The following is a 17,663-nucleotide window of genomic DNA, read 5'->3' as shown; positions in this document are numbered from 1 at the left end:
GGTCAAAGAGGCAAAAACGCGGGTCTGGGAGGAGTTCGGGGAGGCCATGGAGGAGGACTATCGGTCAGCCTCGAAGAGATTCTGGCAAACCGTCCGGCACCTCAGGAGGCGGAAGCAGCTCTCCACCAGCACTGTTTACGGTGCGGGTGGGGAGCTGTTGACCCTGAATGGGGATGTTGTCGGGTGGTGGAAGGAATACTTTGAGGATCTCCTCAATCCCATCGTCACGTCTTCCGAAGAGAAAGCAGAGACTGGGGACTCAGAGGCGGACTCATCCATTACCCAGGCCGAAGTCACTGAGGTGGTTAGAAAGCTCCTCGGTGGCAAGGCTCCTGGGGCGGATGAAATCAGTCCTGAGTACCTTAAGTCTCTGGATGTTGTGGGACTGTCTTCAATCCAATCCAATCCACTTTATTTATATAGCACATTTAAACAACAGCACAGTTTCCAAAGTGCTGCACATAAAAATGATTATATAACTATACAAAACAATAAACCCACTCAGATACTAATAAATAAATAAACATAAAAACAATAAAACAATAAATAAATAAAACACTAGGCCAAAGACAACAGAGAACCATACAACTCATGCAGAGCTAAAAGCCAGAGAATAAAAGTGGGTCTTCAGACGAGACTTAAAACACTCCATTGTGGGGGCAGTTCGAACGTGGAGTGGCAGAGTGTTCCAGAGTCTGGGCCCGGCCACAGAGAAGGCCCTGTCCCCCCTGGTCTTAAGTCTCGTCCTAGGCACCACAAGCTGGAACTGGCCCTCAGACCTCAGAGCACGCGCTGGGGAGTAAATTTGGAGAAGGTCTACAATATATTGTGGGGCCAGTCCATTTAAAGCTTTAAAAACAATAAAATTTTAAAATCAATTCTAAAATTAACAGGGAGCCAGTGCAAAGACGCAAGAATGGGTGTAATATGTTCATGTTTTTTGCTCCCAGTTAAGAGGCGTGCAACAGCGTTCTGGACTAACTGCAATCTGTGAAGTGTATTTCGATTAATTCCAAAAAAAAAAGTGAATTGCAGTAGTCCAGGCGTGAAGAAATAAAAGCATGCATGACGCATGCATGGCTGACACGCCTCTGCAACATCATGTGGTGATCGGGGACAGTGCCTCTGGATTGGCAGACCGGGGTGGTGGTCCCTCTGTTTAAGAAGGGGGACCGGAGGGTGTGTTCCAACTATAGGGAGATCACACTCCTCAGCCTCCCCGGTAAGGTCTATTCCAGAGTACTGGAGAGGAGAATTCAACCGATGATTGAACCTTGGATTCAGGAGGAGCAGTGTGGTTTTCATCCTGGTCGCGGCACACTGGACCAGCTCTACATGCTCCATCGGGTGCTCGGGAGTTCATGGGAGTTCGCCCAACCAGTCCACATGTGTTTTGTGGATCTGGACAAGGCATTCGACCGTGTCCCTCGGGGCACCCTGTAAGGGGTGCTCTGGGAGTACGGGGTCCAGGGTCCTTTGCTAAGGGCTATCCGGTCCCTGTACGACCGCAGCAGGCGCTTGGTTCGCATTGCCGATAGTAAGTCAAACCTGTTTCCAGTGCACGTTGGCCTCCGCCAGGGCTGCCCTTTGTCACCGGTTCTGTTCATTATTTTTATGGACAGAATTTCTAGGCACAGCCAGGGTGTAGAGGGGGTCTGGTTTGGGAACCACAGAATCTCGTCTCTGTTTGTGGATGATGTGGTTCTGTTGGCTTCGTCAAATCAGGACCTTCAGCGTGCACTGGGGCGGTTTGCAGCCGAGTGTGAAGCGTTCGGGATGAAGATCAGCACCTCCAAATCCGAGGCCATGGTTCTCGAACGGAAAAAGGTGCTTTGCCCTCTTCAGGTCGGTGGCGTGTCCTTGCCTCAAGTGGAGGAGTTTAAGTATCTCTGGGTCTTGTTCACGAGTGAGGGAAGGATGGAGCGTGAGATCGATAGACGGATCGGTGCAGCATCTGCAGTGATGCGGTCGCTGTATCGGACCGTCGTGGTGAAGAGAGAGCTGAGTAGGGGGGCAAAGCTCCCAATTTACCGATCGATCTACATTCCGATCCTCACCTATGGTCATGAGATTTGACCGAAAGAACGAGATCGCGAGTACAAGCAGCCAAATTGAGTTTCCTCCGCTGGGTGGCTGGGCGCGCTCCCTTACAGATAGGGTGAGGAGCTCGGTCCCTCGGGAGGAGCTCGGAGTCGAGCTACTCCTCCTCCACATCGAAAGGAGTCAGTTGAGGTGGCTCGGGCATCTCTTCCGGATGCCCCCTGGACGCCTCACTGGAGATGTGTTCCGGGCACGTCCCATTGGGAGGAGGCCCCGGGGAAGACCCAGGACACGCTGGAGGGACTACATCTCTCGGCTTGGAAACGCCTTGGGGTTCCCCCAGAGGAGCTGGGGGAGGTGTGTGTGGATCGGGAGGTCTGGGCGGCTTTACCTGAGCTGCTGCCCCCGCGACCCGACTCCGGATAAAGTGGAAGAAAATGGATGGATGGATGGAAGAGACAACTGAAAGACCACTTTCAGGTCCGGAACAGCGCGTAAAAACTGTACAGTGTTAGGTCAGTGAAACCTTTGGTGGGCGAGCCGTAAAATTCTGATATAAAAACCGATTGGAGCAGAAGCATGATAACAGCGGAGCTAAAACGTGATAACAGCTGAAGCGCAGCGGTGTGAATGTGTTTGTGTGAATGTGTGTGTTTTTATGACTGAGGACGTGCGCGACTGAATCGCAGGGGGCCTGTCACCAGTTTTAACCCATTGGCAGAAATGAAGCCCTGTCTGTGATGTAGGTTGTAAGCGTTCTATACGCACCACACCTGTTTGTGAACCTACGAGTCTGAAAAGAAGCCATAAGCAAGGTCACCCACGTCTCAGAGGTCAAAGTGGTGACACTTTTCAGACTGATCGGTGACCAAACACTGAAAAAAGAACAACAGCCCGTTCGTTTAGATCTCCCTATGAGATAACCCCACGAACAGCTAAAATGGGTAACTGCTGTTGATCTCACAGTAAACATGACACACAACCACAGTCTAATGATTTCAGGTATATGGAGGTTAAATATCCTGGGTCATCTAAACATTTAAGCATGTGGCAAAAACAGTTCAATTTCTCAGCCAAATTACAGCCAGAAGCAACAACAGAATTAGTGGATAATATAAAGAGGAAAGTTAAGGACTCTGCAAAAAAAGCAAAAAAAAGTATGGATTAGAGAATGCACTAAAGTGGAAAAGTGAAGCCTACAGGAGGCGTGAGGCTGAGAATAAAGTCAAAAACAAACTGAAGCAAGGACAAGACAACCTTAAGAGTGTCTTTTATAATAAAAAAGAAATTGATAACGAGACACCGGCAGGGAGCCAGAGGCCCCCTCCGCAGAATGCAGGGGCAGCCCTTTACCCAGCCGCAGATAATGCTGAAGCTAAAGCAAGTGCACCTCCTCTACTTCCCTACACTCACCAGACCACAGATGATGACCAAAGATCCAGCATCACCTGAACACTTAAAAATGTGGTGAGCGACAGTTAACTTCTTTGGAAAATTACAGTTAAACTCCACAACAAAGTCATTTGATACCATAAAAGAGAACACCAGTGATTTTACAAAAAGGGAAGAGAGATGTGGAGTGAAAAATACACCAGACCATGCTTTTGCACCAAAACAGCAGTTTTTAAATATAATGATGTGTGAGGAAGAAGTGTATTTTGTAGGAAAGGGCAAAGGTCAGCGCCACAGAGCGGCCAGAGGCAAAGCCCGTGGGTGTGAGATAAAGAGGAAATTTACATGTTGGAAGTATGGGAAGAATGGACACTTTGCGCGTGAATGTACACACTCGCAAAGATAAGGAGTTCTCCGTTTTCAACATGAATTTTGTTTATGTACATATAAGGTTGCAGTTCTTTCTTTTCTAGAAGATTATACTTATCAGTTTTTCCTTACTTTTATTCTGCTGTCGCTATATAGACCGATTGTGTGTAATTATTGTGAATTGTTTTAGATAAAACTGTCAAGGTCACAGTCGCTGGCACTTCAACATTTTAAAGTGTGGAGTTAAGATACTGAGAAATAAGTGCACATTAATCAATTTTGTACGTGTATATGAGTGTGAGTTGGTGTCCAGGGTAAAAGATAGAGTATTTTGAGGGAGAATTCTGAAATAGATCTGTTGATGAAATAAAACTTTTCAGATTGTTAAGATGATAACTCAAAGACAAATACTATCATCTTCCTACTTTCCATATTGAATGATCATGTAACTGGGATGAAGTGGTTAAAATATGGTTGATTTTTGTACACTGGATAAGGTGTAAAAGTTGGTTAGTTTCACCTACTTAACAGATTTTAAACAAAGCTGATCAAGATTATATTTCAGTAGAGTGATTAATGATTGGATTTATTGTTGTGTGATATATTCTTGTGTGGTGTTGGTTTGAAATTTGTGTGGGTTGATTCTTTTCTCTCTGTGGGAAAAGATGAAAATTCAGATTGACTGCTTCAATTGAACATTGCAGTATTTGGCCAATCTTGCCTCAGTAATCATGAATGAGCTACTGTGGAACTGACCACTTAGATCAATTAGTTCCAGCAGGTATCCATGAACTTGCTGGAAACAGGCTCATCTAGGCAATGAAGACTTTGGGTTATAAAACATTTCTATGAATCGGTTCCCCAGTATACATATTAAATACTGCTAAAAGACTGAAAAATTGCTGATTGACTGATCCACTAATTATTTTTGATGACAGACAGAAGGGAGCAGTGGTTGTGGTAGATTATCTGAGGACTATTAAAAAAAAAACTGATTGTGAGACTGATTGCATACCCGGTTCTTGACCTCCAGGCCCCAAACAGCCTGACAGAAGGTTGGCGGAAAAAAAAAAAAGTCTCCTATCAGTCCACTGTAATTAACAGTTCCATTGAGTCCTACGTGTCTACATGTGTGTATAATATGTTGCGTGTAATTTAACACAGGTCTTCTTTGGACCTGCAGACGTTTTTTGGGTTTTTATTTGAGAAGAGTTGGGTTATTTTGCTTGTTTGTTGTAGCAGTTGTGGTATTCTGTTCCTGGTCTGGGGTGTTGGGGAGGAGCGTGTACACACACAGCTGCTGAGGAAGCTCTAAATGCTCACCTCCCTCCTCCTCCTCCTCTCCCTGCCACTCCACACCCCCACAACCTGAGAAATTGAGAAACACTGCAGCAATGTTTTGTTGTGCTTTAACACATGAAACACAGGGGTTTTACATGTAATTGATACTAGTGTTTTAAAGGTGTTTGTTACTGTTAAATTTAGAGAGATATTGTTTATTTGATGTAATCAATTCCAGCTTTAATGTTTTGTATTACGTTGCATTGACGTTACCAAATACATTCAGTGTTCTATTTTTTTAAGCGTGGTTTGTTTTGGGAACAAAGTGTAATTTATCACTCCAGCTGAAGAGCAGAGCAGAAGGTTGTACAGTGTGTGAACAGTAAGACTATGTTGATTATTGTAACATGTTTATGGAGCTCGTTGAAAGCATTAATGTTGGTGAGGGTGAACTGACAGCAATGTAGAGGCAACAAATAATAATAACTCAATATTTTAATCATCCTGTGTTCTGACTGAAATTATGTGAATTCTCATGAGATGCAACTAACCCCTGCTGCAAACCAAACAAGAAGCTGCAGGCTTTCATAAAGCATTGATGACCAATGAAGTGCTTATTAATTATTAGTTCATGTATGCAGATTAAGTTAGGCCTTAAAGGATAGAGATTGTTGGACAACTTTTCACATGATTATTGTCCATCCTGACCCATAGTTATTCCTGCGAACCAAACATTGTTTATGTATCAGATTCTGTCATTATTAGGGCCCGAGTAGGCAACGTCCTATGAGGACCCTATTGTAATTGCGCTGTTTATTATTATTATTATTCTCACTCTTGAAATCGAAATTTCAGCCTCTTCCCATGCTCAAAAACTCAAACTTTCCAAAGTCGTCCAGCCGGATCCGAAATTCGATATTTTGGGGGCGTCGCACATGGTCGCAGAAAAATCGCGAAATAGCGCCCCCTAGAAATTTTCAAAAACCCCTCCGCATTGGGCTTTTTTCGTCGTAGCCTCACGAAATTCGGTACACATATTTACCATGCCAGGACGCACGAAAAAGTCTACTCCAAACAGGAAGTCAGCCATTCTGAATTTTCTTCTCATTTTGGCGTGATTTCCACATGTTGTATTTGAACGAACTCCTCCCAGGGATTTTGTCCAATGCACTTCAAATTTCTTTGACAGCATCCAAAGATGATACTGACCAAAAGTTATCGAAAGCTTTTCTCTATGTTGAAGGGTGTGGCCGCTATGGTGCCGCCATTTTGACCCTTTGCCATAGAACATCAAGTCATGATAACTCCTTCATGCTTTGCCTGATTGACTTGAAACTTCACATGTATGATGACGGTTGGCCCCTGAACACACCCAGCCCCTCTGTTTGTACACTGAGCGCCCCCTCGTGGATGAACAATCAACATGTCATAACTCCTGATTTGTTTAAAATTTTAACTGTGTGATGAGTGGTTACCCCTGCATGCACATGCCCACATGTGGTCACAAGGGCACCCACTGGCCTGGGTAGGCGGTCGCGCGGAACGCGGGCCCGTATATGACTGCTTGCAGTCCTAGTTATTTATTATTATTATTCTCACTCTTGAAATCAAAATTTCGGCCTCTTCCCATGCTCAAAAACTCACCAAACTTTCCAAAGTCGTCCGGTCGGATCCGAAATTCGATATTTTGAGGGCGTCGCACATGGTTGCAGAAAAATCGCGAAATAGCGCCCCCTAGAAATTTTCAAAAACCCCTCCGCATTGGGCTTTTTTCGTCGTAGCCTCACGAAATTCGGTACACATATTTACCATGCCAGGACGCACGAAAAAGTCTCTTACTGTCATGGTGAAATAGTGACAGGAAGTCAGCCATTTTGATTTTAAGTTTCGGTTTTGAGCAAATTTTTTGCTCCTCAATAGCGCCCCCTTGAAACTTTCAAAAACCCCTCCACATAGGGGTTTTTTTGGAGTAGGGAGATGAAAATTGGTACACGTGTGACTTGCATAGACATACAAAAAAGTCTCTTGCACCATGGGTCTACTCCAAACAGGAAGTCGGCCATTTTGAATTTTCTTCTCATTTTGGCGTGATTTCCACGTTGTATTTGAACAAACTCCTCCTAGGGATTTTGTCCAATGCACTTCAAATTTCTTCCACATCACCCACAGACGATACTGACCAAAACTTATCGAAAGCTTTTCTTTATGTTGAAGGGTGTGGCCGCTATGGCGCCGCCATTTTGACCCTTCACCATGGAACATCATACTTAAACAGGTACTGATGTCACATACTTAACACCATCAACTTCCTTCCACTTCTAAAACATGCATAACAAGTTGGTGAACATAGGCGATGATCGCCGTGAACGTACGAGTAACGGTTTCTGTGTGGTAGCGTACCGAATATCGCCCCTTCGCCATGAAATTACGTTCTTCCTTTTGACGGCTTTAATTTTGTCACATCATCATGAAAATTGATACACAGGTCAAGCACGACAACCTCTTACAATTCATAGGGGCCTCGGCCATGGGCGGGGCAAAGTGCCTCAATAGCGCCCCCTTGAAAATTTCAAAAACCCCTCCCCATAGGGGTTTTTTTGGAGTAGGGAGATGAAAATTGGTACACATGTGTGACTTGCATAGACGTACAAAAAAGTCTCTTGCACCATCAGTCTACTCCAAACAGGAAGTCGGACATTTTGAATTTTCTTCTCATTTTGCAATGATTTCCACATGTTGTATTTGAACGAACTCCTCCTAGGGATATTGTCCAATGCACTTCAAATTTCTTTGACAGCATCCAGAGATGACACGGACCAAAAGTTATCGAAAGCTTTTCTCTATGTTGAAGGGTGTGGCCACTATGGTGCCGCCATTTTGACCCTTTGCCATGGAACATCAAGTCATGATAACTCCTTCATGCTTTGCCTGATTGACTTCAAACTTCACATGTATGATGACGGTTGGCTCCTGAACACACCCAGCCCCTCTGTTTGTACACTGAGTGCCCCCTAGTGGATGAACAATCAACATGTCATAACTCCTTGATGCATTGTATGATTTGTTTACAATTTTAACTGTGTGATGAGTGGTTGCCCCTGCATGCACATGCCCACATGTGGTCACAAGGGCACCCACTGGCCTGGGTAGGTGGTTGCGCGGAACGAGGGCCCGTATATGACTGCTTGCAGTCCTAGTTTCTATTTATTATTGGTGTTTAAGCATTGATTAATCCAACAGTTCTATTCTGGGATAAATTGCTAAAAGATACTTCAATTCACTTTCAATGATCCTGCATGTTTGATGTTCTGTGCAATTAAAACTGTTTTGACATGACACCTCTTAATGGGTGTTCCCCCACCCCTTGGAACCCCTGCCCAGTATGGAAGGCTGCGAGCCCATGACAGGTAAGATCTCATCTTAAACCCTGGGACAACTTAAGGCAGGCCCAGTCACGATTACTCGATCATGTCTCTGTGACGCTCTGACTCACTAGGACATGAGGATATGGCACTGGGGTACTGTGGTGGGGTCAAATATGCCCGTATGCCTACATGGTAGGCAGTGTATTGATCTAATTGGAGTATTGGATCATTGTCGGGAATTGATTTGTCATATTAAGATTGGCCTGCACGTAATAATCGATATTAATCAATGCTTATTCATCCAATCAATCAATTTTTGCAAATGAATGCGTCACAATGACCACCAAACCGCCGGTGGTGTGTGTGCCTGATCCTCGAACGGACCAGTCCTGCCCCACAGCCTTTTCGGGTGGGCAGCTGTCGTGGGTCATGGATCATGTCCCGTTTCTACAGCTGGGATGGTTGGACTGGTTAATAATCATTTTGTGACGTTTGGATTTCGGGCATGTGCGAAACATTACTGCAGAGCATGTCTAATTTATGCAAAGCATAACCCACAGGGGAATGAGAGGCTAATACGAGGAAAATTTCCAACCCCTCAATACCCATTCCAAATGATCCATATGGATTTTATTGAATTGAACAATGTGAAGGGAAAAAAAATTGCCTAGTATTGATTGATACATATAGCAAATGGGTAGAGGTGTTCCCTGTTAAACATGCAGATGCTCTGACAGTTGCAAAGAAACTTTGTAGAGACATAACTCCAAGACATGAACTACCTGAAACAATGTACAGTGATAATGGTACACATTTTGTAAATAAAATCATCCAACATTTGACAGAACAATTGAAAATAAATGCAAAAACAAATTTTGCTTATCATCCTCAAAGTGCAGGTTTAGTGGAAAGAGCAAATGGAACAATTAAAAGTAAGCTCAGAAAATGTATGGAAGAAACAGGAAAAAACTGGGATTATTATTTGGATTTGGTGAAACTGTACATGCATATAACACCCAGCCCAGAGACTGGCCTTACACCATTCGAAATTTTGTATGGCAGACCCTACAGAATACCGGATTTACAGAAAATGGCTGGGCCTGATAGTGAGGATGAGGGATTAGTTGATTACATGAGACGAGTATTGTTCCACAAAAACGTTATACATCCTAACACGACACCAGACTCTCCTATTTCTGTGCAGGGCCCTGAGAATCAGATCCAGATTGGCAACTGGGTGCTGATAAAGACTTAAGAGAAAGAACTGGTCATCTCTGAGGTGGGAAGGTCCATTCCAAGTGCTGCTAACCACCCCCACTGCAGTGAAAATTGCAGAGAGGTCATCTTGGGTGCGTCTACCCACTGCAAAAGACAAAGATACCTGAAAGATCCCAAACAAGACAAAGGGAGCGACATGTAACAGTGTCGGCTGATGGCCTATAGGCCCAGCAACAGCTGGAAGCGCGTCATAACAGAGACAGAGAGTGACCAGGAGTGAACAAAGACAAAGACCAGAGGTTGAAGCAGATACCAGGGTCCTGAAGCAGACGCGTAACCAGCTGTAACCAAGGAGACACCTGTCAACTTGAAGCAGGATCAGAAGCAGATGTACTACAAGCTTGAAATACAGCACTGACGTGACCAGACCAGGAGACAGAAGCAGACGAAACTGCATCTTTGAGAACAGGCAACAAGACAATCCTGTTCTATTCCTGTGCACCTGTGTTTGAAGAAAACGTCAAGAACAGGGCACAGGACAGAGTACATGACACATTATTTTAATTCCACTTGCAGCATGCCTTACACATACTGATGATAGTACAGATTTATGCACTACAGCTGAAGGGAAATAACATAAAAAGAGTTCCAGATTCCCTCAGTCCTTTGCTGAACTGAGACTGTGAACTGTCCCCTTCAGCCCCTAAGCCCAGACAAACTGCACCTTTTGAACTGTCACCAGAGAAAGAAGACATCTTTAAGACCAGAACTGTAGTTTCTCTCTGTCCCTTGAAAGAAAAAAAAAACACAACTACACAGGGGCAGAAGGAGAGAAATATCAACAGGTTGTTCAAAACACTGTTTTAGCTATGGAGAGCTTTGCTGCCAGAGCAGGATGCAAACTTCGCACCCTGATGATGATTTTTGACAATTATTGCTGTGATTGTGGCATTTACTGTGTGGTGGTATAAAAAAAAATATATGAACCATGTTACAATTCAGACCAGAAGAAAGTGATACCTTTATTCAAATCTGTGACAAGCATCTTTTTACTAACCACAGCCGTGTCTTTCTAGTGTCACAATTTTCAAAGATATTGGAAAAACTTTACAATAACAGATTGGATAAATTTATTGAACAACACAACTTGCTTAATGATAGTCAATATGGGTTTAGATGCAATAGAAGAGATTAATAAACATGTGGACCAAAGGAAAATAGTGATAGGATTATTTGTTGACATAATGGAAAAAAAAAAAAAAAGGCTTTTGACACAATCAATCACAACATATTATTTCAAAATATGGAGCTTTATGGGATCAGAGAAGTGGCTTTGAATTGGATTAAAAGCTATTTACAAAACCAGAAACAGTTTATTAAACTTGGGGACTGCTGTTCTTCATATCTGGACATCATTTGTGGAGTTACTCAGGGTTCTGCGTTGGTACCAAAATTATTCATATTGTATATCAATGATTTATGTAAAGTCTCGGATCTGTTTGGAACAGTCCTCTTTGCAGATTTTACAAATTTATTTTGTTCAGGGGATAATTTGCAACAATTACTAGATGATCTGGGATCAGAAATGATAACATTGAAAGATGGTTCGATATGAACAAACTGTCACTAACTTGGTCTAAAAACTAAAATAATGTTATTTGGAAACCATAAAAAGATGTACGAATACAGTTAAACATACAGGGGGTAAATATGGAACCTGTCAAAGCGAATAAGTCGTCAGGTGTGGACATCGATGACATAATCAACTGGAAAGCACATATTCAACATAGTCAAAAGAAAGTATCAAAAAGTAAGGCAATATTAAGTAGGGCAAAGCACATTCTTGATGGTAAATCACTACATACTCTGTATTGCACCTTACTTGACTTATGGTGCAAGTATGGGGCAATACCTACAAAACTACAGTACAACCATTATTCAACCGTCAAAAAAAGAGCATTAATAATAATTTATAATGCAGGTTATCGGGATCATACCAATCCACTGTTTATTACATCACAGATTTTAAAACTCCGTGACATGATTTCATTTAAGACTGTTTGATTGATGTATAAAGTAAAAAAAAAAAAAAAAAAAAAAAAATTAAGCAAGTACCTCTCAGAATTCAAGGATATTTTATGCAACGAGAAGGAATATATCATTTAAGGGGTTTGTATCGTTTTAAAAATTGCGGGCGCAAGGATGACCAGGAAATGCTTCTGTGTCTCTATTTGTGGCCAACAAATTGGAATAAGCTACCTGAGAAACTCCAAAGATGTCCAAATATCAATCAGTTTAAATATTTATACAAATAAATAGTGTTCTACAGATGTGTATCTGATGGAAAACGTTGAATTGTGTTGTATGATGAATGTGCTTCCTTTAAATTCTTACTATTGAATGTACTGGGGTAACTAGCTTACTAAGTATTGTAATTTCTCCTCTTGCTTGATCAATGGCTCAACGGATGATTTCCACCACAGTTAATGGCTTATTACTGCCCTGTTACTATATTGCGTTATTGCTATCGGATGCTGAATCATGTCACCCCAACCAAACGAGGCAAAATGATGGTACACTGTAAGTTTATTGACGTTTCTACAATGATGATGTTGAGAATGTAGACATTAAACTGGATAAACGGGGGAATAATGATAGAGTTTTCTATGTATTGTCAATATTATTATCAAATATTAATGTCTTTGTCTTTACTTTGATTGTTAATGCATTTACTTTGATGAACTGCCTTTGATCTTATTTTTGATTCTGTTCTCTATTTTCCATATATACATATATGCATGTGTAAGAGTTCATGCACCATTATTCTTCTAAATAATCACTCATTGTCAAAGCAGAAATACGAGGGTAGGCTGAAAAGTTCTAAGGCTCACCAAGAAAGAGAAATGCCATTTCAATAAAACTTGGCATGCATTAAGTTCAGCTCTTCTGATGACTAACTGTGTTATTTTCTTCCAGGTTGTGAGGTAGTTTGTGGGTCATAGCCAAGTTTGAAAGTTCGTGGTAGAGGGAAACGGCAAAAATGGACAAAATCTGGCATCGCGGTGTGATTAAGTACCTGCATAAGAAGGGGTTAAAGCCCAAGGACATTCATGCGGATATGGTTGCTACATTAGGGGATGAAGCTCCCTCCATATCTACAGTGCAGAAGTGGGCAGCTGAATTTAAGAGGGGCAGAGAGAGCCTTGAAGACGACCCAAGGTCTGGGCCGCCTGCAACAGCCACAACCCAGAAAAACATTGACCTTGTTCATGAAATGGTGATGGACGACAGACGATCGACGATTAATCAGCTAGCAGATGCTGTGGGAATATCCCGTGAGAGAATTGAACACATTCTGCATGAAGAACTTGGAATGTCAAAAGGTGTCAGCTCGGTGGGTGCCACGTCTTCTGACGCCTGATTAGAAACGCACCAGGCTAGTCATGTCGAAGGCAAACTTGGCGCAATTTGAAGAGGATCCAGCCAATTACATGGAACGTTTGAACTTTGAAGTTGGTAGTCACACGATGTCCCGGATCAACACAGCGTTCAGTTTAGAAATGATGTGGTCGTTCCAGCCTGTCGATGGCCGCTCGGTGCGCCGCGCACCCTCTGCCGCTGTGGGCCGTCTTTAAAAAGGTTTTAACACTCCTTAATCCGTGTGACGCCGACAGAATCTCCACCGAAATCCATCTGAATCTTTTGAATGGTTTCCAACTGGCTGTCTAACAGTTTCTGAAAAAAAATTTAATGTAGCAAAGCGGCAGTCGCTCTGCCATTTCCCTGACAATTAAAATCCGACGAGGGGGGTGGACCAGTGCTCACTCAAAGCCTGCCCACAGGCAAATGACGCAACCGACAGGCGTGAAAAAACTCACGCATGCACACGAAGGTTCAAGCTTGTCTGATGCAAGCGCACATGATTCAAATCCATATAGTTTTTGAAAAAAATAAAAAGGTCGGACAGTTTTCTCACAGACCTCGTATATTGTTTTGTAATATGTCTGTGTGCAAATAAATTCAGGAGCAGAGTGGGCGGGCCCTTCAGAGCGAACAAGGACGAGGTTTGACGAAAGGTCGTTCGTTCTCTCCTGATCATTAAATGAAATTCAGTCTCCAGCGTGATCATTCGTGTTAGTTAACCGAGTTGCTTTTTTTTTTTTTTTTTACAGATTACAACTCTGACAGGTTAAAGGTGGTCAGAGATACAGTCAGAACAATAAATGTTCTTTAACATTTTCATTTCATTTTTGCCATTAGTGACAGATGTTACTGAGAGCATCCTGCAAGTATCAGTGCCTGATATGGTAATTGTACCATCCAGCACCTTAAAGTCCTGCAGTTTAGGTGCTATATCAATCAATCAACCAACTTTTTTCTTATATAGCGCCAAATCACAACAAACAGTTGCCCCAAGGCGCTCCAACGAGGGGGGTGGACCAGTGCTCATATCTGGCTGGGAACACCATCAGAACATCAGTATTGCGCCTGCGTAACAGTTACACCTGGTTATGTACAGCCAGAGCTCTGTGGCTCAAAAGCAGCAGCCACCTCAGCAAAAAATGGTTCAGGCTGCTGAAATTAGACAGGCTCCTCCACAAAGATTCCTAAAGAGCTTTTACAGATTCGCTATTCTTCCGTTTCAAGTTTTTTTATTTTGGGGAGGGGGGGGATTATTTTAGCTCTACTGAGCAGGAGCCTTTGTCATATATAGGTGGGTTCCTATTCCCCTCCAAACTGCACAAACTGAAAATGCATTTAATGAATTTAAAGAATAATAAAAAAAATTCTCTAAATATCCCTTCAGCTGCTCCCTTGCTTTCAGTCTGGGTCGCCAGTTTTATGCCAGATGCTCTTCCTGATGCAACTCCATATTTCATGGAGAACAGGCAGTAGGCTGGTCCTTAAGTTTTGAAATTTAATACTTTGATCCCCTAAATAGGTTCCAATTAATGAAAAAACATGTTTAAAATATTCTTTGTATAATTTAATTGTTAGAGGTCGCTCAAAAGCATTGAAATTTTGCTATTTTCATGCTATATAACACTACACTAACTAAAGCTTGAAAATCACCCGTGGAGACCGTCTTGAATTTCTAATTGAGCACCAGGGGGATTCATCAGGACTTTTGATATGTTGTTTAGGACGGGTTGGGGCACCATTAAGCTTTAGTGTGTATAGCGCTAGACAGCATAGCAACATTTCAATGCATTTAAGGTAGCTTTAAAAATTTAGACAAACAATATTTTACACAGCATGTCTTTTTTCATCAATTGAAACCTATTCAGAGGGTCAGAGTACTAAATTTCAAAACTTTGAAAACTGGGCAGAAGTAGGGTTTGAAACGCACTGCAAACACGCGGACATAACCACTTGGCCACCACTCCTGCCTTCTAGAGTGTAATATCCAAAGCCGCGGTCCCACCGAATAATGAAGGAGTGAAGAAGGAGCCACGCACCCTGTTTTTTTTGTTTCGTGAGCTATCGTGGCAGTATAGTGGCTCAGAGTGGCTCTTAGAGGCATTATCTTCAGTTAACGAGGCTCCTCTCTGAGCGTGGTGTGAATTTCAAGATGTTCAAAATTTAGCAACAGCAGCGTGGCGCAGTTTGTGTTCGAGTTACTGCGACGGCTTAGAGGCATTTGCGTGGTGCTTACGAGTCTGCAAAAAGTCCATTATCCCTGCGCCTGGCACCTTCGCAGGACCTGAGAGGCTATTTTTGGAACAGCTCTCTTACGCACACAATTCCACCTGCTCTGTGCGCTGGACTCTATATAAAAAAATTATTTTGTAGTGGATTAATCATTTTCTGCCAAACCTTGGATGCTGAAAACGCCTCTAATCACTTCTAGAATCAGAGGACTGTTTCATCTGGATGCTTCCCCCCCCCCCCCTCTTTCCTGCTCCATGTGGAATGTATTTTGAACAGCTTAAGGTAATTATTTTTAATGTTTTTTATAGCTTGATAAAACAGTTCCTAGCTGTAAAAGTATGTCTGTTGTATGTAAAAGTATGTTGATTTAATATCTTGTTAATGGATCACATGACCTCCGCTGTGTGTGTGCACTGAGGCAAGACCTGAGAGGCTATTTTTGGAACGGTTCTCCTCTTGCGCACACAATTCCACCTGCTCTGTGCACTGGACTCTATATAAAATAATTATTTTGTAGCAGATTAATCATTTTCTGTCAAACCTTGGATGCTGAAAACACCTCTAATCACTTCTGGAATTAATGGATCACATGAGCTCCGCTGTGTGTGCGCACTGAGGCAGTGACTCATCATCACGCTTCAAACGAGCATTTAGGCAGAACGCCAGCTCACAAAAGAGTGATATTTCAGTCAATATTGGACAAACACAAAGTTAAAATTTGGGTGACTGCGTGAAAGTAGATGTGTGTTTAAAGCCATGGAAGATAATAACTCCAGTGGAGCAGCTAAGAGCAGGAGCTGCGCGGCAACACAGGTGGAGAGCGCGCAAAAGACCAATTTTGAAGACATAACACAAAGTTAAAAGTTGTTTCATGATAACTTGTAAGCTGCGGAAGAAATATATATATATATATATATATATATATATATATATATATAAAATGATCCACAGGTGTATATAATAAAACGGCCACCTCATTCTGTATGCAGAACGGCCCCGCGCGCGCAAAAGAGTGCTTTTGCAGAAATAAACGGACGAACACAAAGTCAAAAGTGGAATCACGTTGTAAAAATGACTGTGTTTAAAGCCAGGGAAAAAATAAAGCCAGCAAGCCACGGATGGAAAGGAAGCCACTTAGAAAGAGCACAGAGGCTGCTGTCCATGAAAGGACAACAGCAGCGTGCGCGCAAAAGAGCGATTTTGCTGAAATAAACAGACAAACAAAGTTTTGTGTGTTTAAAGCCGCAGAAGAAAAGCCGGAGAGCCGCGGAGCCAGCGAGGAGCACAGAGGCAGCTCTCCAGGAACCCGTGGTTCGGGTCTAGCTGGTCTGGTGCATTACAGGTGGACAGCAGCCTGGCGCACAGCGCACAACTGCGGAACTGTGCTGGAGTGTCTATTTTTGGACTGCGTTTAAAAAAAAAGAAAAAAAAAAAGGGACATCTTTAAATGCTGCTGTGAATCTGAATTGAAAACTCACACTTTAAAGGGACCAGGTGTGGGAGGGCTGGAGGTTTGGACCAAACTCATGCCAAAACGTGCGCCAACATGGCGTTATCATGGCGCTACGTGGCTTAGTGTGGCTGATGTGAGCCATTCAAGGCTATAATGACAGGTCGGTCATGGCTCACTAGAGGCTGCTACGCGGCACATGCGGGGTACAGAGAGGCACATAGTAGCACCTTCATAGTGGATACGTGATAGATCAAAATGTGGGTCATTTTTCGAATAATCACCCCACACCCATGCGTGGCTCCTTCTTCAGCCTTCATTATTCGGTGGGACCGAGGCTTAATGTATTTAATGGTGGTTTGAACTGCACTCACTCTGCTTCAAACTGGTTGGGAGTGATGATATCAGCCAGTGGTACAACTTTATCCCTGTAGACTGGCAGCAGGTTCTCAGGCACATACTAAAAAAAAGAAGCAAAGTTTTAAGACAGATGATTCTTTTGACAGTTTTATGGACAATTACAAACCTTGAATCAGTGATTTATTTTATTTTAAATGCAAAATTGCTTTGAAATTTGTACTTTTAAAGAGCTTTCATACAAAAATGTACAACCCCAATTAAAAAAAAGTTGGGATGGCATGGAAACTTGGGGGGGGGGGGGGGGGGGTGACGACCTTTAGATTAGTTCTTAGATTTACCTTCACTTTCATTTCATAACAGAAAGTATGAATCAAATATATTTCATATTGTTTTGGTGGGTGGCTGTGTGTTTGAGGCCTTAAATGCAGGAAAGATGTACATTAAATCTAAATTTTACAAAGTCAAAGGAGCTGGTTGTGGACATGAGGAGAGTCAGGGCACCGGTGACCCCCGCTTCCATCCAGGGGCATAGTGTG

General features: G+C 42.8%; 1 protein-coding gene across 1 annotated transcript in view; it reads right to left on the bottom strand.

The window, feature by feature from the left end:
- LOC117524763 (pyridoxal kinase-like) overlaps positions 1-17,663 on the bottom strand; it is a 34,579-nt gene that overhangs the window by 5,282 nt on the left and 11,634 nt on the right. The window contains exon 6 of the mRNA XM_034186582.1: positions 17,142-17,227. Coding sequence (XP_034042473.1) covers positions 17,142-17,227 — 86 coding nt within the window. The remainder of the gene's footprint in view (positions 1-17,141; positions 17,228-17,663) is intronic.

This window comes from Thalassophryne amazonica, chromosome 14, assembly GCF_902500255.1.
Source record: "Thalassophryne amazonica chromosome 14, fThaAma1.1, whole genome shotgun sequence".
NCBI lineage: Eukaryota > Metazoa > Chordata > Actinopteri > Batrachoidiformes > Batrachoididae > Thalassophryne > Thalassophryne amazonica.
The sequence above is the reverse complement of the archived record's forward strand: the minus strand, read 5'-3'. Positions and strand labels throughout refer to the sequence as shown.